Genomic DNA, 25,925 nt, shown 5'->3' on the forward strand with positions numbered 1-25,925 from the left:
CCAAGTCAGCTTGTGACCAAGTGAGACCCTTCCCTGGTGCAATCCCAGTTACCTTTGGTGATTTTGGTCTCAGTCAAGTTGCTGCCTGGGTTGTCGGGCTGCTGTTCTGATTTCTGGAGCTGGGCACTTGCTTTTCCTACGGGGCAAACTGAGCCGCTGCTGCCGCCTCTGCTGCTGTTGTAGCTGCCACCCCCGGAGCCACCACCGCTGCTGAAGCTGCCGTTGCCCTGTCCACTGCCGCTGCTCACCCCGAAGCCGTTGCTGCGGGATCTGCCACCGCTGCCGCTCCTGGGTCCGCTGCTGCTGTGGCCGCTGGTACCGGTGCTGGAGCCGCTGAAGTTGCTGCCGAATTCTGCTCCTGCTTGGGTCCCGCTGTCAGCCCAAGTTGGCGTGGCCGGTCCCGGGCCGCTGCTGTGTTTGCTGGAGCTGGGCTCAGGCGGTGGGGGAGGGGAGGTAGCTGCGGCTGCTCTGGTTGTATCGCTGTTCCACGTGTGCTTTTACCTCGCGGTCTGCTCCTCCCTCCGTTGCTCGCTGCCGCTCTCCCCTCACGTTTCCCGAGTTGCGGAGAGCGCGGTGTGAGGGGAAAATCCCGCACCTGGCTTGTCCTGTGGCTCGAGCCGAGAGTCCGGCGGCTTTCTGCCGCTCCGCGGCTGTGGCTGGTGGCCGAGCCATCCCGGAGCCGCTGTTCCCGCCTGTGCAGGCTCTGGATGCTCTATAACTCTTCCACTTCTCCGCTGCCGCCTCAATTTCCTATACACCTCACTTTTTAGTAAAAGTGTGTATTTTGCTGAGTTTTTTTTGGTCTTTTTCCCCCCTAGGCTGCTTTGGCGTGGTACCTACGCCGCCATCTTAACCGGAAGTCCCCCCCAGCCAAAATGTGTTTTAATGACAAGATCATTACTCCTTCTCATATACAAAGTAGTAAAAGGAAAAATTACAAACAATGTATAAGCTGTGGGTGGTGGTACACACTTGAAATCCCAGTATTTGGGAAGATGAGGCAGGTGGATCCCAAGTTCCAGATCAGCCTGGGTTATAGAGTGAGAACTCCCATCTCAAAATAAATAAATGAGAAAGCAAAAATATAATCACAGTTATGATAATATGAAAACTGAAAGGAAATAGAAAATGTTATTTGCTACTTGTGGATTTTTATGACTTAGAGTCTTCATTTCGAGTCTGGGATTTTTGTTATTGTTGTTTTCTTTTTTTCCTCAATTTTTATTAACATTTTCCATGTTTATAAAGTTTCCCATGGTTATATCCTCCCCTCCCCCCCAATTTCCCCTTTGAAATTCCATTCTCCATCATATCCCCTCCCCATCTCAATCAGTCTCTCTTATTTTGATGTCATGGTCTTTTCCTCCTTTTATGATGTCTTATGTAGGTAGTGTCAGGCACTATGAGGTCATGGATATCCAGGCCATTTTATGTCTGAAGGGAGCACGTTGTAAGGAGTCCTACCCTTCCTTTGGCTCTTACATTCTTTCCGCCACCTCTTCCGCATTAGACCCTGAGCCTTGAAAGGTGTGATCGAGATGTTACTCGTACTCCAGCCACTTCTTTCCAGCACTATGATACCTTCTGAGTCATCCCAAGGTTACTGCCATCTGAAAAGAGAAGATTCTCTACCCAAAGTGAGAGTAGCATTAATATAAGGGTATAAATATTAAGAGAAGTGCTTGCTGGGCAGTTTGATAAGCATACTATCTACATTTTTCCAGACATCAACAGATGTTATACCCCTTGGGCTCATGACTACCCCTGTTTTAAGTTTTCAGTATCAGGGATGTGTTTCCTCCCATGGAGCGGGCCTCCAGTCCAATTGGAGGGCAGTTGGTTTCCACCGTGATAGATGTGCCACTATTGCACCCATTGGCTCATTTGGGCTGGCTGGCCTATTATAAGGCATGCAGTGTCCACTGTTGAGTATCTTTACTGGTGGTATCTCTTTCTCCCATTGAACTACATGTAGAATGGCTTCTTCTAGCTTTCTGTCAGCTGGTCTACATGGAGGAGGTTATCAGCTCAGTTCCAACAGGATTTGTCAGTGGCCTTGCAGCCCAAGTATGTGAAGTTTTCAGGATTATATTAAGTGAGGTAACCCAGGCTTAGAAAGCCAAGCACCACATGTTCTCCCTCATTTGTGGATCCTAACTATAGATGGGCCTCAATTTCTAACTGAAATATGCTAAAAGAAACTAGCTGTCTCTTATCTTCCTTCATTAGGATGTGTATGTCTTTATATTTTTGAGTTTAAAGATGATTTTTTTTTTTTCTCAGTAGGATCTCACTCTAGCCCAGGCTGACCTGGAATTCACTATGTAGACTCAGGCTGGTCTTGAACTCACAGCAGTCCTCCTGCCTCTGCCTACCGAGTGCTATTAAAGGCATGCAACCACCCTGTCTGGCTTAAGTTTATGTTTTTAAAATATTTTCCATATCAGTGTAATGAAAAATTATTTCAGACACCAGTGTGAGTTGGATTCTAAGGTCAAACCAAGGTTCTTGCCTGAGAGCGGTGCTAGGATTGCATGGTCTTGAGGTGGGATGAATTTTCATGAGGCTCCTTTGCACAGGCACACAGTACATGCTGTACTTGGTGTTAGCAGTAAAGAGCATAAAATGCTCATGTGGTTGATAATATAGTTTGGCCAAAGATAATCTTGAGATATTTCAGCACAGCCAAACAATTCTCTTTTACTGTTGCCTGTGTTATAGTCTGTGTTTTCTTGTAGGTATAGAGCTGAGTGCTTTACTCGATTATCTGATTGTGTCTTCTCAACAGCTCAGCTGTTAAAGAGGAGTATCCAAGCTTTAGAGACATGCAACTCCTATCCGGGGTAATTCTAGCACTAGGGTGGTTGAGGCAGGAGGTCCCTGATTCAGGGACTGCCTTTTGAGGCTGTGGTACTGTCATTGAAAGGTTCTGAATGAGAAGATAAATTATTAAGTTAGTTTTGTGCAAACTGATGAAGGATTTGTGGAACAGCTGTAGTTGTTTGACGGTTCGTTGGGGATGGATTCTTTAGACAATATTCAGCAGACTCAGATACCAGTCCAGTAAACTGCTTGCTTCTAGTTTGAATATGTATTCTCAATAATAAAGTGTTTTAGAACTTTATTTCAATGGGTATGACCACACATAGAGTTTTAGAGTTCAAGGTTTTGAAAAATATGAACAGGGTATACAGTGGTCAGTTCTAAAGTTCTTGTATAAAACAGTGTAAGGTTTCAGTTCCAAATTATAATGAACAACATCTCTGTTACCTCTTCTTGCTCTGTTTTCCAGTGGTCTGTACTTGGCCATTGTGGATGTACATCTTTTTTCTTTAATCACCTGATACTGACTTCTGGTTAGCTTGCCTGGAATTTGTGGTATATCTGAGACCTGCTAATAGCAGTGGTAGAATGATACCAAGTTAATTAATGCTTATTTGATGCTCACTCATTATTTCTGGATATATAGTGAGATTGTTGTGTTCTGGGAAATCTGTGAATTGTTTTGTATTTCCAATACGTTTATCAAATTAAGGTGTTTGGTGTTATTATCTATTGTATAAGTAATTAAGTAATTGGTTTGCTCCCAGTGTAGTAAATTGGTTTGCTCCCAGTGTAGTGAGTTCAGATGTTGGTTGTTGTATATATAATTGAAAAATGTTCAGTATCCTTAAAGGGATTGTTGTTTCTACCAGACACCTTTTTGGAAAGTATATGTGTGTAATATTCAGGTCCATATGTATGGGTGGGGTGCATGTGTACATGTGTGCATGCATATTGTTCCTGTCATGCTGTCCATATTTAAAAAAATTATTTATTTGACAGAGAAAGAGGGAGGGGGAGAGAGAGAGAGAGAGAACTCCAGATGTATGCATCCCCTTGTGCATCTGGCTAACATGGGTCCTGGGGAATCAAACCTGGGCCCTTTAGCTTTGCAGACCAGTGCCTTAATCGCTAAGCCACCCTCCAGCCCTTTTTTTTTTTGAGGTGGGGTCTCGCTCTAGCCCAGGCTGCCTTGGAATTCACTCTGTAGTCTCAGAATAGCCTTCAACTCACAAGTATCCTCCTACAGAGGCCTCCCAAGTGCTGGGTTTAAAGGGATGAGCCACCCGCCCAGCAAGTCCACATTTTTTTTTAAATGGTCTCTGAATGACCTGGAGCATGTCACACAGATTAGCTGGCCAGTGAGCCCCAAGGATATGTGTGTCTCCACTCCCTCTTCCTCTTCCTGTTCCTCTTCCTCCCTCACCTCAGGCAGGACTTGGATTATACATGCATGCCATCATGCTTTTTAAGATGGGTTCTAGGGATTGAACTCAGGTCTTCATGCTTTCAAGGCAAGTCCTTTTTGGACTAAGCAATCTTTCCAGCTCTCTGCTAGATAGACATTAAAAAATATATATATATATTACTTTGTTTCATTGTTTTCTCAATTTGCTGACATTTTTTTTCTCATGAAGAAATATTGTTTCTTGTGATATTAGAAGAAATCCAAATGCAAAGAGGCAAATGCATTTTTTCTCTTTTTCAGGTAGTCTTCTGTAGCTGAGGCTGGTCTTGAACTCCTGATCCTCTTGCTCTGCTTCTCACATGCTTAGGACTGTCAGTGTACATAGCCATATCCAGCAAGATAACTGTTAATCATTATTAATTTTGCATACCCTTTTTTTGGCCATTTAAAGGTTGTTTCAAACTGAGGATGCTGCCAAGGATGGACACTGAAGTATGTCCTCATACTTTCTCTTTCTGGGATTATAGGCATGTACCAGCATGTCTAGTTTATGTAGTACGTGGACTGAACCCAGGGGCCTCTTTCATGGTAGGCAAGCATTACTGACTGAGCCCCAGAACTCGTTTTTTCTTTAAAGACATTAATAGGATCACAGTATACATAGTAATCTATAAAGTGTTTTATTCATTTTGGAAAGATTTTAATGTCAATACATAGAAAAGACATACTTTATTTCATGTTCTGTGTTTCTGTATGTGCTGGTGTACATGCATATATGTATGTTCGGTATGTGTGTGGGCATATTTCCTTACTAATGCTGCATATAAAGAGATTGTACGTGGCGGTGCACGTGGACACCACTAGTATTGAGACAGCATCTTACTGAACTCAGAACTCACCAATTTGACTTTTCTAGCCAGCCAGTAAATCCTAGGGATTCTGCCTCCCTGACCCTGGAGTTATAGGTGTATGCTCTCACACCTGGCATTTTTGTGGGTTTATGAGATCCAAATTTAGGTCCTCACTCTTATGTGCCAAGCACTTTACTGACTGAGCCATCTCCCCAACCCCTGGATTCTATAGTTTATAAAATGCTTAATTTCTGACTAGTCCATTGTGTTTTTAGTTAATACTACAGTAAACTGGATTATCTGTCATTATACATATGTCTGTGTTCAGACAAATTGCTAGAGTCAGATTAAAAAAAATTACTTATTAGAGAGAGAGAGGGAAAAAAGCAGAAAGAGAGATACAGAGAGAGTGTGTGTGTGCGCGCAAGAGAGAGGCAGATAAGAGCGAATGTGTGTACCAAGGCCTTCTGCCATTGTAAATAAACTCCAGACACGCACCACCTTGAGCATCTGGCTTGTGTGTGTCCTGGCGAATCGATCCTGGGTCATTTGGCTTTGCAGGCAAAGCCTTAACTGCTAAGCCATCTCTCTAGCCCTAGAGTCAGGTTTTAAGGTCAATAGTATATATTTTGTTGACATGTACTGACAAGCTGTATTCTGGAAAGGTTCTATCAGCTGTATATGAGGTTTTACTTTTTCCCTCCATTAATGCATTAGGCATTGCCAATTTAGTAACTGCAAGGAATTTTAATTTGGTAGACTTAATTTTTAGTAAGGTTGCCTTTTTTCAATTTTCTACACATGTCATATTTTTTTACATATAAATATGTAAAATGGGGGCTGGGAAGATGGTTCAGTAGTTAAATGTGCTTGCCTGTAAAGCTTTCTGGCCTAGGTTCAATTCATCCAGCACCCATGTACAGCACGCATCTGTGATCTCTATGCTCCTGCATGTCTTAGTGTGTGTAACCCCCACATGCACTTGCCAAACAAATAAATAAAATCTGTAAATAACCTTGCATCATGGTTACAACATTAGGAATATTTTGAAAGATGAGATAATTATTTTTAAGCTTGGTGTAGTGGTTTATGCCTGTAATCTCAGAAGACAGATAGGAGGATTTCCTGAGTTTTAGGCCAGCCTGGGGCTATTAAGAGGGTCCACATCAATTCAACACCTACCAAAGCAGAGATCCAGAGACTCCTAAGAGCCTATCACTGAAGCAGACTTAAAGCACACCTAACATGGCTCTGGGAATTTTGTGGAAGAGGGGTGGAAAGATTGTGAGAGCTACAAGTTGGGACATTATGCCCAGAGGCATTGCCTCTCCCCAGTGACTGACTGCTCCCTCAACACACAACCCACAGTCCTCTCTGGGATAACCTGTGACCCCAGTGAGGAGGGCCTCCTTTAGAAAGGGGGCAGGGATGAAGGAAAAGAAGGTACCAACACAGATGTTTCCATACTAAGTATGTCCATAACTAATAAAAAAAAAATTAGAAGGTCCACATCAGCCTTGGCTAGAGTGAGACCTTGCTCAAAACAAAACAAAACAAAACAAAAAAACAAAACAAAACAAAAACTTTCATACTAATTTTCTGCTTCTATTGATATTTTTATGAAAACGTTCCTTACAGTTACTGCATATAAGAAGGTTGTGTAGTTATTTTAAGTGTGATGAGTGCATTTTGTATACTTACTTGATAGATTTGGCACTATGTGTGTCTAAAGTGTTTTTGTTCAGACAGTGAATAAAATCAGGTGGATGGAGGAAAATTTAAACTTTAAAATTATCTCACTGTTTTTTTTTTTTATTTTCGTTTATCTTTTACAGATACTGTACCCCAAGGTACTTGGATTATGAAGATTTGGAGCGCAAATACTGGAAAAATTTAACTTTTGTGGCACCTATCTATGGCGCAGATATTAATGGGAGCATATATGATGAGGTATATTTGTATGTATAGTATGCTTTGTAAAAGATCATTTTGTTAGTGTTTCTGTTACCATTTTAGAAATCTGAGAAGTATTTATTTCTTAGAGCTTTTCGGTGTTTCATAATTTATTTTTTAATTTTTAAAATATTTTTTTGATTTATTTGTTTTAGAGAGAGAAAGTGGCAGATAGAGGGGGAAAGGGAGAGAGGAAGAAAGAGAGAGAGAATGAATAACTGAATGAATGGATATGGGCCCACCATGGCCTCCAGCTACTGCAGATGAAATCTAGATGCATGCATCACCTTGTGCATGTGGCTTATGTGGGGAATTGAACCAGGGTCCTTAGGCTTTGCAGGTAAGTGCCTTAACCACCAAGCTATCACTCCAACCCCTATTATTTCTTTAAATTCAGGAAATAATACTTCTCAGTAGGACATTCCCCGCCCCCCCAACACCTTTTTATTTTGGTGTTTGATCTTAGGCAGATTGGCCTTGAACTCCCCAGTAGTTAATGACCTTGAACTTTTAATCACCTCTCTACTTCTTGGGATAATTGTATGCACCACCACTCCCTGTTTGTGCTATTCTGAGGATGGAAGCCTGGGCTTCTTACATGTGGAGAATTATTGCAGTTGAGCCACATCTCTCCTCATCAGTAGGCTTCTGCAGCTGGTGTTTTTCAAATCAAAGCTAATTGTACATATAACTGAGATTGTTCTATAGTAATGTGTTTTTCTGGCTAATGTATACATTACATTAAAATACTATAAGCACAGCACATTATAAAAATGATATGAAAACAGGAAATATTCATCGTGTTTCAATGAAAACAGTGTTTTAGAGTTGTCTTTCTTGTCTATCACTAGTCATCTAAAAGTTAACATTTGAACAGGTTTATAATCTTTCTCTCTGTCTGTCTCCATTTCCCTCTCTCCTCTTCCTTTATCTCCCTTCTTCCCCTTCTCACTCTTAACCTCCTACCTTTCTTTCTTGAGATTCTAGCATAGGGCCTTACACATGTGAGGCTATTGAAAGGTGAACACCCATGTATTTTCTTTTAAATATTTTTATTTATTTATTAGCAAGCAAACAGAGACAAAGAAAAAAGAGATTGACAGAGAAAATGGGTACACCAGAGCCTGTAGCCACTGCAAATAAATTCTAGATGCATGCGACACTTTGTGCATCTGGCTTTATGTGGGTACTGGGGAATTGGACCCTGTCGTTAAGCTTTGCAGGCAAGTGCCTTAATGGCCGAACCATCTATTTTGGCTTTTTTGAGGCCAGGTCTCACTTCAGCCCAGGCTGACCTGGAACTCACTCTGTAGCTCCAGGGTGATCTTGAACTCATGGTGATACTACCTCAGCATCCTGAGTGCTGGGATTAAAGGTGTGCACCACCGTGACTGGCTTATTTGCTATTTGTTGTTGTTGTTTTTGGTTTTTCAAGGTAGGGACTCTCTCAAGCCCAGGCTGACCTGAAATTCACTATGCAGTCTCAGGGTGGCCTTGAATTCATGGTGATCCTCCTACCTCTGCCTCCCAAGTGCTGGGATTAAAGGCGTGTGCTACCATGCCCGGCTATTATTTGCTTTTAACATCCCAGGGAAATGTTTTCACCATAGTGTTCCCTTATAACTTCTTTACCTACCACAGACTTCTTTTTCTTCCAATGGTAAATATTCAGACTTCACAGTAATACTTTCGTGTTTTGTTTTTTCCTTATAATTTATTTATTTGCACAGACAAGAGAAAGAGAATGAGAATGAAAATGTGAATGGGAGTGCCAGGGCCTCTTAACTGCTGCAGATGGACTCCAGGTTCATGTGTCACCTTGTGCATCTGGCTTTATGTAAGGCATTGGGAAACAAACTGGGGTTGTTAGGCTTTGTAGGCAAGCACCTGTTTCCATTGCCTTCGTGTTGGCATTACATGTGTACACCACCGTATTGGGCTTGTGCAATGCTGGAGATTAAACCCAGGGCTTCAAGCATAGCAGGAATAACAGTTGAGAGCTACTTCCCCAGCCCAGTGTTTGGTGGCTATTTTATCATTTTATCACTGTTCTTTTGTAACCATTTTACTTTTTTTTTCTTTTTATTTTATTTCCTTTTCTTTTTCTTTCCTTTTCCCTCCATTCCTCCCTTTCTGCCTTTCTTTCAGAACATACTTTGTGTTATGCCATCTTTTCCTTCCTCCCTGTAGACTTGAGTCTACTTGTGGGACATATGACTTCTCAAATATCCAACCAGAGTCCCTGAGAATAGTGTTTGCTGCAAAGAATGCCATAAATAGTCATAGAATTGATTAGTGCATTGCAATGGAAAAATAGACTGTGTAGCTTGCTGAATGTTGATTATTGTATTTGTTTCAAAACAGGATCTCAATTTGTAGTCCAGGCTGGCCTTAAATTTATTGTTTAGCCTAGGGTAGCTTTGAATTCATTGTGATCCTCCTGCCTTAACCTTGCTAAGTGCTAAGATTATAGGCATGGGCCACCCTACTTAGCTTGGGATTTTTTTTTCAAATTTACTATCTTTTTATTATTGTGCAAAACAGGGAAAAAATCTTTTTATACTGAAGATAATCATTTGTGATTACTGGCCAAACACAATGCAAAAACAGGAGCGAATAAGGAATCACAGAGTAATAAATGTGATTGTTTTCCTGTGATGAGTTCAGTATGACTAGGAAAGGTTTGAGAAGTGACTATATTTAAGTTTCTGGTGGCTCTATACTTTAGGCAGACAAAACTTGGCACAGTGCCCCTTCCTATCTTGAGGAATTTTAAAAAAAAATAATTTGTGTATCTTGGCAAGTGAGGCCTTCTTTGTTCCCCTTATCTCTTTCAGTTTTCTTCATCATTTATGATCTTAAGTATGTTCATTTTTAGGTAAAATTACCCTGTTGCTAATGTAAGCATATATATAAAAACAAGAGCAATATATAAGGAAGAAACTTAAAATCATTTGGGCTGAAATTCAGAGTACCTGTCATAAAAATTTTGTGGGTAGGTATACTGGCACATGCTTGAATACTAGACTCAAGAGGGTTGTGATCCTGCTCTATATTTAGCTACTGAGAGACCCTGTTTAAAAAAAAAAAAAAAAAAAGTTTTTGGCCCTCCTGCCCTTGGTGTAGCCCTGGCCGCGTTGCCGGTTTAAGCGCAGTGCGGGCCCGCAGCCGGGGGCAGCGATAGTGAGGCCAGTGCCCTGCTCCAGCCTCCTTTTTCCTCCATGGTTTCTCTCCCTTCCCTCCAGTAACTTGGCTCCCGGGACTCCGCATGCTTCTCGCTGCAGGCCGTCTCGGACCGCGCCCTGGCTCCTCGCGGGCACACTCCCCCCCCACCCAGCCCCTTCCAGTGGCCCTCGCCACGCAGTCTGGGATGCCCCCCCTCCCCCCCCCCCCCCCCCCCCCCGCAGAAAGTTAAATTTGAAGAGGGGAGACAAGGGGAACATGGACATGAAGAAGAGGATCCACCTGGAGCTGAGGAACCAAACCCCAGCAGCTGTTCAAGAGCTTGTCTTGTACCATTGCAAATCAAATGATGGAAAAATTGAGCGGCTAACATCCAAATTTGTGAACTTAGAGTTCATCTGTTTAATAGGTGTAGGTTTGTTGTTGGTTTCAAACCTACCCAAGCTACCTAAATTGAAAAAGCTTGAGCTCAGCGACAATAGAATCTTTGGAGGTTTGGACATATTAGCAGAAGAACTTCCAAATCTTACACATCTAAACCTAAGTCGAAATACACTGAAAGATAACAGCACCTTGGAACCTTTAAAAAAGTTGGATTGTCTGAAAAGCCGGGATCTGTGAGGTCACTAACCTAAATGACTACTGAGAGAGTGTCTTCAAGCTCCTGCCCCAGCTGACCTACCTGGATGGCTATGGCTGAGAGTACCAGGAAGCCCCTGATTCAGATGCTGAGGTGGATGTTGTGGATGAAGAGGAAGAGGATGAAGAAGGAGAAGATGAAGATGATGATGAGGAAGAAGATGGTGAGGAGGAAGAGTTTGATGAAGATGATGATGAAGATGAAGAGGAAGATGTAGAAGGAGAAGATGAAGTCAGTAGTGAGGAAGAAGAATGTGGACATGATGGAGAAGTTGATGAAGATGAAGAAGAGGAAGAGAGTGGGAAAGGTGAAAAGAGAAAGAGAGAAACAGATGATGAAGAAGAAGGTGATTAAGACCCAAATGAACTACAGAAACAGAAATGTTCAGTATTGGTTGGACTGCTCATGGATTTGGTTGCTGTTTAAAAAAAAAGAAAGGTAGCTGTGATACAAACCCCAGGACACCCACCCACCCAAAGAGCCAAAGAATAGTTCCTGTGACATTCCACCTTCCTCCATTTAGTCCCTCTTGGTAATACACCACCAAGCTTGGGAACTTCACCCCAACAAAATTGTAAGCGTTGTTATGTTTTTGTGTAAGACTCTTGCTGTAGCGTGGATAGCTGTGATTGATGAGTCAACTGTCTGTGGCTGCCAGTTACACTGGGATTGTAACAACATTTTTACTTTCTGTACAACAACAAAAAGCTTTGTAAATAAAATCTTAACATTTTGAAAAAAAAAAGTTTTTGTGCATCCATTTCTAGAGTTTTTTTCTCCTACCAATGTTGCAATTTTTTTTTGTTTTGTTTTGTTTTTTTGTTTTTTAAGGTAGGGTCTTGCTGTAGCCCAGGCTGACCTGGAATTCACTATGTTGTCTCAGGATAGCCTTGAACTCACAGGGATCTACCTACCTCTGCCTCCTGAGTGCTAGGATTAAAGGTTGTGCACCACCATGCATGGCTCTTCCATCATTGTTTTTAAGCAGATATGGGATAATTAACATTGTTTAATCTTGATATCCCACCCCCCTTGTGTTTGAAGACATTATGAATGCTTTCCCAGGATAGCTGTTCTCTACTAGAGTGACTTAAACTTGATCTCATTTGTATTGGTTCATAAGCAGAGGAAAGTAGACACATTCAACGTGAAGAGGGAAGGAGACAGGTAGACAGTGGAGTCAGGGGGGATGTAACCATCCTTACCTAGTCTGATTGTCAGTGTCGGATCTGCATAGTCCAAAGTAGGGTGGCCAGATTATTGTTCACAGCTAACCTCAGAGTGGCAGTGGCCATTGATACCACCTGACTTGTGACTTGCTTTCCTTTGTGGCCTTTTGAGATAACAAGAGTGTATTAAACAACACTGAACATTTGACCTCTATACTTACACACTCGGTGTCAAGCAATCTCTTTATTAAAGCTCTGTTTTTATTTCAGTATCTTCTGTGAAGGAAAGGGGTTGAAAATATTTTAGGATAAGGAACATTTCTTCAAAAAGGGGAACTAAATTCTAATGTAGTGAATTTTTGTGAGTTCTAGATTTCTTTTACATTAGAATTTTTTCATATCATGAGCACTTCTGTGTGATAGCTATTGATTAAGGCATGGGGACCTTTTTTCTAGAAAGACTTGTTTTCACTGGCCTATGGATGTCATTCTTTGCACAATGGGGCAGCTTAGAAACCTTCATCCACAAGATGGTGCTCTTGGCCAACAAATTTCTCTAAGCCTGTGTTGTTCTAATGAGGTATTAACAGTTTACACTGAGTCTCCAAGAGAGTTCCTTTCCATTGTATATTTTTGTCATGTCAAGATATCATTTATCCTGAAATGAAAAATTGAAGGTAGAGTATTGTCCAAATTTCACATGCAAGGCAAATGTTATTATTGTAGACATGTTTTGGCTTGCTATTAGCCTCTGAATTTGTGACTTTGAGCTTTTAGTCGTTTAGTTAATCCACAGTTATTTCATTTTGAGCATATAATGGCTGCTGTGTTCTAAATGAAATCTTAGCTTACATTGCCTATGTTAGGGAAGGTGCTGGTAGTTCCGATGAATATTGTAGTCACAATGTTCTGTTGTACTGGAAGGTGAATTTTCAGAGAGGGGCTGTCAGGGAAGCAGAGCTGGATGCTTGTGGGGGTTGTTGTTCAGGGCTAAACATTGAAAGCCCAGACATGGGCTGATACTGGAGTACATAGCTGTGTCCTTGAATGTATTGTACATGAAGGGGATGAGTGGGTCACTGTGGGCAGCATACCACATGTCTGGAAGAATTTATAAGGAGTACATACACAGAATAGATTGCATTGTCTCTTGAAGAAGGAGCTATTGATGTTGGGACTGTCCAGGCACACACTTTGCATGCAGAATGCTGCACAAGACAGTTGGGGACTGCACACCTTGTGAGTAGGGTGCACATTTCTTTCTTTGCTTTATTTATTTATTTATTCATTTTGAGGTAGGGTCTTGCTTATTTAGCCCAGGATGACCTGGATTCACTATATAGTCTCAGGCTGACCTTGAACTCATGGCAGTCCTCCTACCTCTAATTCCCAAATGCTGGGATTAGAGGCGTGGACTACTACACCCAACTTAGATTGCATGTTCGTATTAGAACTTATTTTTATTTGTCACCTATTAAATTTCACAACTTAAATAAACTTAGATGTGTACAATTAATGAACCAGGAAATCTGTTTGGAATATGTTTTTGTAGTCAGCTGTGATCTAGTATTGTGAGAATACTGGGTATTTGCCAATGAACGGTACTAGTTAATAGTAATGAGTTGTAGGTTCCTTGAGGATTAAGCAGACTAGGTGTCCACGGGTGGTGTAAATATTGTGCACAGCAGAAGCCTATAAAGAGCCAGGTAGTCACCAGAAGAGCAGATAAGGATGCTGTCTGTAGGCACTGGGTTGGGTATGCTTAGTACATGTGAAGGGTATTTGTAGGGTAGTGTTAGGGAAAAATTGTGGAACAATGTGAAACCCAGAGTTTTAGTGCTGTGTTTAGCTGGTTATCATAAAATCATTGGTAATTTCAGTTGCCTGGAGTCTTTGTGGTCATTTGATGCCATAGAAGAGACCCTCTTTCCATTCTTTTTATATAGTCAGCAAGAAGTGTACTTAAGAGCTTTGAATACATTGTGTATTCTGGAGCACCGATTCTCTTGGGTTAGTCTCAAAGTCTTCACTGACCCAGCAAGACTTGTTCATTTCTTCAGGTTTGCACGAGGACTTTGACAAGGAATGTGTATTTGTTTGTGTGTTTTTGAGGTAGGGTCTCACTCTAGCCCAGGCTGACCTATGGAGTCTCAGGGTGACTTTGAACTTGCTGCTATCCTCCTGCCTCTGCCTCCTACATGCTGGGATTAAAGGCATGCACCATCACACCTGGCAAGGAATGTGTATTTGAAGTTCTGATCCATTTTAGGTAGAGGCCATCATTCTCCATATTTCCAAGCAATCTTCATTTCATCCTTACTGTTTCTTTTTTAAAAAATATCTTTATTTATTTGAGAGAGAGAAGGAGAGAGAAAGAGGCAGATAGAGAATGAGCATGTCAGGGCTTCCAGCCACTGCAAACGAACTCCAGACACATGTGCCCTCTTGTACATCTGGCTTGTGTGGTTCTTGGGGAGTTGAACCTGGGTCCTTTGGCTTTGCAGGCAAGTACCTAACTGCTAAGCCATTTCTCCAGCCTCTTACTGTGTTTCTTTAAAATTGGTTTTTAGGGCTGGAGAGATGGCTTAGTGGTTAAGGTGCTTGCTTGTGATCTAAGCTAGATGCATAAGGTGATGCATGTGCACAAGATGGGTGTGGAGTTTGTTTTCAGTGACTGAGGCCTTGGTATGCCAATTGTCTCTCTCTCTCTCTCTCTCTCTCTCACTTTCTTGCTCATAACAAATGTGATTTTTAATCAATACATACAAATTGTGCACAGGGATTTTGCTGTATAATTAAAAAATATATTTACTTACTTTAGAGAGAGGGAGAATGATTTGGGCATACCAGGGCCTCTGACCACTCTAGATGCATGTGCATTGGCTTACATGGATTCTGGGGAGATGAACCTGGGTCCTTAGGCTTCACAGGCAAGTGCCAAAACCACTAAACCATCTCTCCAACCCTGCTATAATGTTTTTTAAAGATATGAAAGCAAGGCAGAAGATGGCGGCGCCCAGCGGAGCCGCGGCCACGTTCGGGGTTCACCGAGGCCGACTCCCCCGTCTTCTCCCCGTTTGGGTGCCGAGTGCCACGAGCAGGACGACAGGGGCCGAGCGGGGACAGGGGCACCTGCGCAGCTGGATCGCGAGCCCACGCCCAGCCTGCGCCGCCCCCGCCCGGCCCCGACCCCGGCTCTGGCCGTGCCCAGTTTCCTCCGGGTCTGCCCCGTGCCCACCCGCGGCACCCAGTGCGAGGCTTCTTAAGCTGAGGTATCTCCTCCAGTCTCTACTCGCCATCACTTTAGAGATGTTTGGCTTCTTCTGTCCCAGCCAGCCCTCCTTCTACACCCGGGCTCCCCCTAACCTGCTTCCTGACATCTTGGTCTCCCTTGGTTGGAGACCCATTTCCCTTCCAAATGACTCTCCAACCCCCTAAGATATTGGCAGTCTAGACAACAGCTCACTGAGGAGCCGGCCTTCCCACTGAATGCAGCTCTAGTCCTACCATGGAGGCTGTGTACCTGGTACTGAATGGGGTGGGCCTGGTGCTGGACCTGCTGACCTTGGTGTTGGATCTCAACTTCCTGCTGGTGTCCTCCCTCCTGGCCTCCGTGGCCTGGCTCCTGCCCTTCATCTACAAGCTGCTGCACAGGGTACTGGCTAGTTTTCTGCATTTGGGCCGAGGTGTCCTGCTTTCGTTGCTGGCCTTGATCGAAGCGTTGGTTCGCTTCACCTTTGGGGGATTACAGGCTTTGTGTACTCTGGTGTATAGCTGTTTCTCTAGCCTGGAGAGCCTAAAGCTCCTGGGGCACCCGGCCTCTCATGGGGCGCTGCGGAGCCGGGAGATACTGAATCGAGGCATCGTCGGTGTGCTCTCCAATGGCCATGCTTTGCTGCACCAGGCCTGCGACATCTGTGCCATTGCCATGAGTCTGGTGGCCTATGTGATTAACAGCTTGGTCAACATCTGCCTCATTGGCACTCAGAACCTCTTCTCCGTGGTGCTGGCCCTGTGGGATGAGGTGATGGGGCCTCTGTGGAGGATGACAGATGTGCTGGCCGCCTTCCTTGCCCACATTTCCAGCAGTGCTGTGGCCGTGCCCATCCTCCTTTGGACCCCTTGTCAGCTAGCGCTGGAGCTGCTGGCCTCGGCTGTACGTTTCCTGGCCAGCTTCGTGCTTTTCAATCTCACTGGGTTGATGTTGCTGGCTTGTGTGTTGGCAGTGACCGTGACTGTGTTGAACCCGGACCTTACCTTGAGACTGGCCACCCGAGCGCTTAGCTTCACGCCCGGCCATCCTACCACAGGCTCCGAGAGGATGTTGTGCGGCTGTCTGGTCTAGCACTGGGTTTGGAGGCCTGGCAGCGAATCTGGAGCCGTAGCCTATAGGTGGCCAGCTTGCCGAACCGGGGAGGGGCACCTGGGGCCCCCCCAGGGTGGCCCTCGCAGGGTGTTTTCATTCAGGACCCAGGGAGAGGACACTGGAACAGAAGCGGAGTCGGTCAGGACCATCAGAGCTACACCTGCGCTGGCCAAGAGTGACTCAGTGAGGAGGAACCCACAGCTGGGCAAGACCCAAGAAAGTTGCTGAAGGAGCAAGAGGAGTGGAAGAAGTGTGTGATCTGCCAGGACCAGAGCAAGACTGTACTGCTTCTGCCCTGCCAGCACCTGGGCCTGTGCCAGGCCTTCACTGAGATCCTTATGTGCCACCCTGTCTACCATCGCAACTGCCCGCTCTGCCACCGTGGCATCCTGTAGACCATCAATGTCTACCTCTGAAGACTGCCTGCCTGCCTGTCCTCCCACCTCGCTTTTCACAGGCCTCTGCTCTGGGACAGACTGGACACCACTCAGGGTTCTGGCCCGAGTCCTCTAGGCCCAATGGCTGCCCTGCCAAACCAAGCCCCACGCCATACATTCAGGACATGAAGATGGGATATTCTGGAAGACTTTGATCCGGTGGTGCAGGATGATGGTTACTGTGAATTCCGTGGGTCCCTGTGATGCTGAGGATGGTGAGTTATGTCACTATGCAAGGGCCTTGAGACTGGATGCAGTGGGCTGTCCTCCAGCCTGCCCAGGGCCTACCTAGATACCAGCTTCTGGGCCTACCCTTCTCTGCTTCTGTTTTTTCCTATTGGGAATTTTTTTGTCTCCCCTCTTCTCCCAACTTCTGTATCCACAACACACCAGTGTCATTTGAGTAGTTTGGTAACTCAAGGATCTTGGCGAGATCCTGTTTTTTATATTCTTTGGTTTTCTTGTTTTGCAGTGACCTTGAATATTTATGTTTGGCTAGAACCTCTGTGAACTGGTAGGTTTGGGAGTTGAATCCCTCAGATGCCCTGAGAACCACTTCTGCCTGTCACGATCTTTTAGACTCCCAACCTGATCCAAAATCTGGAATCAGGAGTTTACTCCTGAATAGGGGAAGTGCATCTATACCTGGCTATGGGACCATACACCCTCAGGTGCCCAGCTGTGCGGGAGCCGACTTCAGAAGGATCACCAAGGTTTTACTTGTTCCTCCTCACACCCAACATGGCATTCCTCCCTGTCTCTCCCTGGCATTGGGGAGGGCAGAGCGCACATTCACTAGGGTCCAAACAGAAGGGCATGCAGCAACCTGAGGTCTGCCTATTTCCTGATGAATAAAGTTCTGTTGACAGCTCTGGGAAAAAAAAAAAAAAAAAAGATATGAAAGCAAGACCAACTGCTTTTTGCTTTTTTTTTTTTTTTCTTTTGTGTTTTTCAAGGTTGGGTTTTAGTCTAGTCCAGGCTGACCTGGAATTCACTATGTAGTCTCAGGGTGGCCTCAAATCATGGTGATCCTCCTACCTCTGCTTCTTAAGTGCTAGGATTAAAGGCATGTGCCACCATGCCTGGCACAACTGTTTTTGAGAGGAGAATTAAAGAACTTTATTTTTTTTACATCTTCATACCTGTATTTTGATCATATTCATGTCGTGATTGCTTTTCTTCTTCTCTCCCTTCCCCTTCTTCACCTTCCCTTCCCTGAGTTTTGTTTTATGCTGTTTAAACATGGGCTGTCCTGCACTCACATGAAGATAGTCATGAACACACATGACACATTAACAAGGTAAAAAGTTATCATCTTTGGAAGGAAAAAGGTTAACAAAGGGGAACTGGCTAGGTTGTCTTTTGTCTAGTTTTTGTTGTCTGTGGTTACCTTTAGTTCAGTTAGGGCAGTCATGTCAGTTACCTTCAGAAAGCCTTAGAAGGTATGATAGAAGTGTCTTACTTAGTGCTGAGCACCCCATTGTCACTTGTACAAAAGACCCTCCCCTTTTTCTATGGTATGATGGATGCTATGTCTTTGTATAAAATACCTGCCACACATAGTAAAACATGCCTGTAATCCTAGCACTGTGGTAGGGAGAGGCAGGAAGTACAAATGCAAGGCTATCATGTGCTGATAAGTCAGGTAGAGTCACAAAACAAAATAGAACAGAGTAGATCAAAACAAACAGAACACCCAACTCTGTTTATTACTTCATAAAGTTTGAATTCTTCTTTCCTTCATAATTTTAGTCTTCTCTAGTCTGTCTTCATTAGAAGGAATATTTTCAATGTTTTGTTTTCTATTTTTTATTTTTTCATTTGAGATACAGAGAGGGAGATGGAGAGAGAATGAATGGGTGTGCCAGGGCCTTTAGCAACTGCAAACAGACACCAGATGCATGCACCACCTTGTGCATCTGGCTTACATGGGACCTAGAGAATCAAACCTGAGTCCTTAGGGTTTGCAGGCAAGTATCTTAACCACTAAGCCATCTCTCTAGCCCTTGTTTGGTTTTAGATTATATTATGTCTATGTGATTGTTTTGGTGACAATACACTTACATATCTATTATGACAGTAAACATGAACATAATTTATCTACCCACTCATACACCCTACGGTTCAGATTTTTTTTTTTTTTTGTTAGTAATAGTCTAAGGCATTCAGGCAATTTTCTGCCATAATAAGTCCTGATGTGGTATTCTGATCATAGTATTATTTTATGGGATATAAATGTATTATGTTATTTTTATTTTTATTTTCAAATAATGTTTTGAAAATATAATGTTCAATAAAGTTGAATAGGCATCTTGAACCTCTGGTGTCTACACAGTAGTGTTTCTCAGAACTTTTTGGGGATGGTCTAAACAGGATAAAAATAAGGCCAAAAGTACTATTGTATCAGGTAGAATAGGTATTATATTGGAAATATTTCAGGAAAAAAATTGGGCTAGTGTGAAGCTTGATTTATTTGTGTGCATTTTGGGTATAAATATGTGATGATGCTTCTAAGGTGACATCCTGCTATTGTCATTCAGTTCTCTGGTTTTGGAGTGTCATCATTATATAGGGAATCCAGGATGGCCTGGTCCTCAGGCAGCTTCTCACTTTGGTTGTGGTATTGAGATTTTATTTCAGTTCTGTTCAGTTGCATATGATTCCTGATAGGATGTGTGGTGGTTTGAATCTTATGTCTTCATAATGACATGTGTTTTGAATGCTTGGTTCCTAGCTAATGGCAGTTTTGGAGGTGGAGCCTTATTGGAGGAGGTGTGTTGTTGGTGGCAGGCTTATTGGTGTCATATCTAGCTTCCCCTTGCCAGAATTCAGCTCACATTCCTTCTGCTGGTGTCCATCTGATGTGGCAAGGAGGCAATGTGTAGCCTTTGCTTATGGCATGCTGTGCCTTGTCATCATGGAGGTTTCCCTTGAGACTGTGAACCAAAATAGAAAACCTTTCCTCCAATCACTTGCTTTTGGTCATGTGCTTTGTCCCAGCAATGAGAAGGTAACTACAAAAAGATGAATATCCAGTAATTGATAGGAAAGATCCTGATAAAGTTCTCACATATATGTGCCTAAGTTATGATAAAATGGGGAGTGATTTCAGAACATGGATGTTTGGTTGCTTTGACAAATGGTATAGACAGACCTAGAATGCTTGTTGGGTAATTAGGGTGTTGAGAGCTGGGGGTAGGCAGAAGGTACCTGCTACTGGGGATATGATGATGATAAATGTATCCCAACAACCTGCTGAACATCATTTGGAAGAGCTTAGCAAGGGGTGCATAGTGTGGGGACAGGCATTTGTCTTTGGGATTGAGCTGGTGTGCAGACTATGGAGATGTGATGTTTTAAACTGAAGTATTCAGCAAATTCTGAATTCCTACCAATCAGTGTGGGCCAGTGGAAACTGCTGTTACACTAGTTCACTTCTATTAACAGTCCTTGAGTGAAGCAGCTTGCAGTATAGGCTTTGCTAGTGTTGGTGTAGGATGGTCATACCTCTGAGTAGGGAAAACCTAGCAGCTTAGTATCTGTCACTTTTCACCTTCAGCTTCTTGGTTCTTTGTTGACAACTCTTACTGAGAGAAGAAGAGGATATGGAGGAGGAGGATGTGCAATATTTTTAAAGAACCACAATAGGAAACACGGAGTTTACAAGTTAGTCCCTAGAAGTGCAATTAATTGTTATTATGTACTACTAGCCTGAGGCATTCCTTTATTTATTTGCTCCTGGTATTATTTGCATAGGATTGTTTTGAGTATGGATATGTGCCTGTGGGGAAGGTACATAGTTTAAAAAATTTCTAAGCAGTTGTGAACTAGTGCATTAGTTCTTTGATTAATAAATTATTATAAAGTCAGAATCTTTTCCTATTGCTTTAACTTTGTGGTTTGGTTTTTGTTTTATGGTGTGTTCTCATGTAGCCCAGGCTGGTCTTGAACTCATTATGTAACTATGAGTGACCATGAACTCCTTATTCTCCTCCCTCCTGCTTCCACATGCTGATAAAACAGGCAGGCACCATTATATCAGGCCACAAGGAGGGGGAGAGGGAGGAAGGGAGTGAAGGAGAAAGGAAACCAGGACAGACCATTGCACACAAACTCCAGATGGATGCACAACTTTGTGTATCTGGCTTTATGTGGATGCTAGAGAATTGAACCTGGGCCCACAGGCTTTGCAAGCACATGCCTTTAACTAATGAACCATCTTCCCATTCCTTAATGGTTTTTTAAGGTGATATTTGATGTTGAATATTACTTCCAGACTAATAGGCAGAAAGGAAACAAATAAGAAAACAAAAAGATGTGCCAAACATGGCTATCATATACCAGGACATCTTCTTTAAGTTAATAATTATTATTTTATTTTTTGCTAACATCATGTAAGAAGGGGAATCCTTTCATTTCCATTTGAAACCATGAAATTATTTAATATAACTTTATTAATGTATAGAAACAGAATATGCCAATAGTAGTTTTATATTAATATGTAGCTTTTGAATAATGATTATTTTACATTTTTCCAGTAATTAAAACACAAAGTATAATAATTGGCAGATGATAATTTGCTTAGTAAATATTATCTTTCTTGAATCATTAATACTTGATTTCACTCTTTCTCCCCCTTCTTTGGCTTCAGGGTGTGAATGAATGGAACATAGCTCATCTCAATACAGTCTTAGATGTGGTTGAAGAAGAGTGCGGTATTTCTATCGAGGGTGTCAATACTCCTTATCTCTACTTTGGAATGTGGAAAACCACATTTGCATGGCACACCGAGGACATGGATCTCTACAGCATTAATTATCTCCACTTTGGAGAGCCCAAGTCTTGGCAAGTTACTTGTTTAATATTCATTTGCTTCTAATTTGTAAAATCTAGGTATTATGCATATATTAAAGAAAATTCATTGTTCAGTTTGGATTTCTTTTTTTTTTATGAGCTATATGGAAAGTTTTGGCTATAATTATTATCTTCCTTTCTGCCCAGTGCACTCACTTTTCTTCATGATAGCATAAGCTTAACAAGAATAATCTTTAATGTTCACATATGATTAGTGATGAGTTATAGGAATAGTTTTGTTCACTTAACCAAGTGAGAAAATGACTAGGTGATGAGAGGTTTGTATGTAGACACTCATTTGCTTCTCCAATTGTCCACTTCTTAGTTGGATCTCTGTCTTAGTTTACTTTTCACTATGTCTTGTGTGCTGCACTTATCTGTCCCCTGGTGTCCTTTTCCTTATTTTTAACACTATAGTTTATTCCTTCTTATTCAGTTTTCTGTTCATGCACTAAGTTTATGGTATGATTACTGCAAAGACTGCCCATGTCTTCTTCCCTCCTTCCAGATCTTCTGTGCTCTCCTCTTCTGTGTAGATCAGAGATTTTTCCTCAAGAAATTCCAGACCCTATTGTACCCCTACGATAAACACCTGTTTTTGCATCTTACCAGTGGTTTTAACCACTCCTTTAACCTTTCCTTTTCTCCTCCTCACTACTGACCTGAAAACCTGTTTATGTGTGCCATGAAATTGATAACTATGTTTTTTCAACCTGTTGAATTATCCTGCCTCTAGGATTCTTATTCTGGAATTAATGCTATGTAGAATCAGGAGAGTATTAAGTTGTTTTGAAGGAGTCAATTTCAGAACCAGTAAGGAAATAGTGGACATGTTATGTGGATTGTCTGAAATGCACCTATTAAGAATACTAAGTTTGTTGAGATTTTTGTATTATTGCAGATATATATAGGCCCAGGCAGAAGCCCATAGGAGGACACTTGTGGCAATGATTGCCAGGTCTAAGTGAGTTCGTGTTCAAGAATACCGATTTGTACTGTAGAAGTGCTAATGATTAGTTTAAGTGTAAGCATATAGAAAACTATTTTGGCAGGGGAAAAGTATTTATTTTCTTGGAAGAAGCATTGACTCTGGGGCCACAAGACCTGTTTTAAAATTCCAGTCTGTTGGCTTACTAGTGGAATGACTTAGGGTAGATCACTATTTTCCTTTTATCATGTGTTTCTTTCATAGCCAAGTGGATACCCTTTGTCAGTTTACAGGATTTCTAGGAGGGACCAGGTATATAGACTATAAAAGTGCTTGGTAAATTGTGTGGTACTATAAAATGTAAATAATTCCTACTATCTTAGTAATTATGAAAAGAAACATTTAACTGGTCACTAAGTTTTAAAACATTACTGACAGTGTTTATATAATGCATATAATATATATTTTGCTCATAATTTCATATTATTTTCCCCCCCTTACACTGAATCCTTCCAACTAGTCCCTCTTCTATTTTGATATTATTGTTTTTGTTTGTTTGGTGTTGAGTCTCCCCAATAGTCACCAACGTCAAAGAAGCTTCTCTGTCCAAAAGTGAGAACAGCACTAGGCTATGGGCATATACACAAATATTTCGAGGGCAATGTGATGTGCACAACCTATCCATTTGGCCAAACAACAGCAGTAGCTTCCTCCCTAGGGCCTATTATCTCCCCAGTCAAAAGCTTTTGACTAGGTTTTTAGTACCAGTCATGAATTTCCTCCTATGGAGTGGGTCTTAGATCCAGTTAGAGAATAGTTGGTTATCCGCAGAGGCTGTGTACTACTATTGCATAAGTGTGTATTTCTTGTCTGGGTGGTTAATTTCATAGTTTGCTAGATCCCCTGTTTATTCATGCTATTGGTGACATGTATCCGCTCTGGCTGTCTCTGGACTGATTTCTTCCTTAATGAGTGCTGTGGAGTTCTCGCAGTTTCTTGCCTGCAGCTTTGAGGTATTGTGCTGGCCAGATTTCAGTGAATAATCTTGTGAAGCTTGCTCTGAATTTCCCCATAGTGTTGTTTACCAAGGGTCCAGGACTGTCCATCCTCAGACTCAGCAGGGGTTTTTAAAAATTGCATATTGAAAAAAAAAATTGCATATTGCAAAATGAGTTTTGTGTTTTACTACTGTACTAGTTAAATGCTTAGGGTGGAGGATTTTCTCAGCTTCTCTTCTCCCTCTAATGCTGGTGTATCCAACTTTTAGCTACATTATCTCTTTGCTTTTTTTCTTTAACTCTCTTTAAATTTTCTTTTTAAAGTACCTGTGGTTGAGAGTACTGTGTTCATATTCTGAAGTTCTCTCTGTCAAGCTTGACTCTTCTCACTGGGAGTGAGGATCTTCCCAGACTATGCCAATTCTGCTGAGATATCCTCTGGACTTTTCCTATTTTGGAGTCACCCAGATCTTATGACTACTGCTACCCAGCTTTATGTAGCATATTCTCTGGAGATTCTGGCAGATTTTGCCTTCATGTTGTCTGCCATCTTGAATACTCCTGGAAGTTAGTTTTCTCTGAAGTATGATCTCAGAGGAACCTCAGAATGCCAAGAATATTTTTTTTTTTCTAGAAATGAGTGACTATATAGAATAGTTGGAGATCTGAACAGATGTCAATAACTATGAAACAATTCTATTGTTGCTGCTGCTTTTGACACTTCCAATGAATGCCATTGTTGCTGGTCAGTGGAAAGTGGCAGGACTATTGATCTTCCAGAAGCTCAGTCCTCCAGGTCTAACTGCTACATCCTTATCACCTCCTCTGATCTGTTGAGGTACAGAGGGCATGGTACTTCTTCCACCTTAGTGGGTTTAGTAGTGGGTGTAGGTTCAGCTTTGGAGCTGTGGAAATGAGAGTCCATTTACAATTTTATTTCTGTGTTTAAAGATATGCTTTATTTTTATTTATTTTTGATCTCTACAGACAGACTGTTTATTGAGAGGTACAACAAGAGGCAGCAGTCTTCCTGCATGATGAATGCTGAAGCACTGAGTCAGCTTGGGGTGCAAGCTTATAAGGAGGATCCTAAGGAAAACAGACTGGACTAGTTGCAGTAGATAAGGAACTTGTAGATGTTTGTGTCCTTATTCCGGATAGGTTTCTTCAGCTGGATTGTCTAAGGGAGGATACCCCAGATGGTTTCTGGTCCTTCAAGGCCATCTGAGCTAAGGGGAGTACATGCATCAGGGGAGGTGTTGGGCTTGTTTGGGGCTGAATGCCTCTGTTGTTTCTTTACAGCCTTCTAGTCTTAGGGATTGTTTTTTATTTTTTTCCTTCTCTATTTTTTTTTTGATTGACAACTTTCCCTTTCCCTCCCCTTACCCTGTCCTTCCCTTTCCCTTTTCTTCCCCTTCCCCTCCCTTTCTCTTTCCCTCCCCCTGGGATAAAGGTGTGTGCAACCATGACCTGCTTAAAGAAGTTTTGATTGTAAAAAAGCTGTATAGAAATTTTCTCTTTTTTTTTTATTATTTTGTCTTTCTTTTTTATTTCAAATTTTTATTAACAGCTTCCATGATTATAAAAAATATCCCATGGTAATATTCTCCCTCCCCCCACTTTACCCTTTGAAATTCCATTCTCCACCCTATCCCCTCCCCATCTTAGTCTCTTTTGTTTTGATGTCATGATCTTTTCCTCCTCTTATGATGGTCTTGTGTAGGTAGTGTCAGGCACTGTGAAGTCATTGATATCCAGGTCATTTTGTGTCTGGGGGGAACACGTTTTAAGGAGTCCTACCCTTCCTTTGGCTCTTACATTCTTTCTGTCACATCTTCCACATTAGACCCTGAGCCTTGGAAGGTGTGATCAAGATGTTACAGTACTGACAACTCCGGTCACTTCTTTCCAGCACCATGATGCCTTCTGAGTCATCCCAAGGTCACTGCTATCTGAAAAGAGAAGATTCTCTGCCAAAAGTGAGAGTAGCATTAATATAAGGGTATGAACATTAAGAGAAGTGCTTACTGGGCAGTTTGGTGAGCATAGTATATACATTTAGCCAGACAGTAGCAGATGTTATACCCCTAGGGCTCATGACTACCCCTGTTTTAAGTTTTCAGTATCAGGGATGTATTTCCTCCCATGGAGTGGGCCTTCAGTCCAGTTAGAAGGTAGTTGGTTTCCAAATGACAGACATGCCACTATTGCACTCGTTGACTCATTCGGCCTGGCTGGCCAATTATAAGGCTTGCAGTGTCCACTGTTGAGTATCTTCACTGATGATTTCTCTCTCTCCCATTGAGCTGCATGCA

The 25,925-nt window shown here is 42.3% G+C and overlaps 1 protein-coding gene and 2 pseudogenes across 6 annotated transcripts in view; all 3 read left to right on the plus strand.

The window, feature by feature from the left end:
- Kdm4c (lysine demethylase 4C) overlaps positions 1–25,925 on the plus strand; it is a 370,239-nt gene that overhangs the window by 73,966 nt on the left and 270,348 nt on the right. For all 6 annotated transcript variants that reach the window (XM_045149440.1, XM_045149418.1, XM_045149432.1 and 3 more), the window contains 2 exons: positions 6,918–7,032; positions 21,482–21,675. In XM_045149440.1, the coding sequence (XP_045005375.1) occupies positions 6,918–7,032; positions 21,482–21,675 (309 nt within the window). The remainder of the gene's footprint in view (positions 1–6,917; positions 7,033–21,481; positions 21,676–25,925) is intronic.
- On the plus strand, positions 10,477–11,414 carry LOC123460737 (annotated as a pseudogene).
- On the plus strand, positions 15,536–16,809 carry LOC123460736 (annotated as a pseudogene).

This window comes from Jaculus jaculus, chromosome 1 (genome assembly GCF_020740685.1).
Source record: "Jaculus jaculus isolate mJacJac1 chromosome 1, mJacJac1.mat.Y.cur, whole genome shotgun sequence".
NCBI classification, from domain to species: domain Eukaryota; kingdom Metazoa; phylum Chordata; class Mammalia; order Rodentia; family Dipodidae; genus Jaculus; species Jaculus jaculus.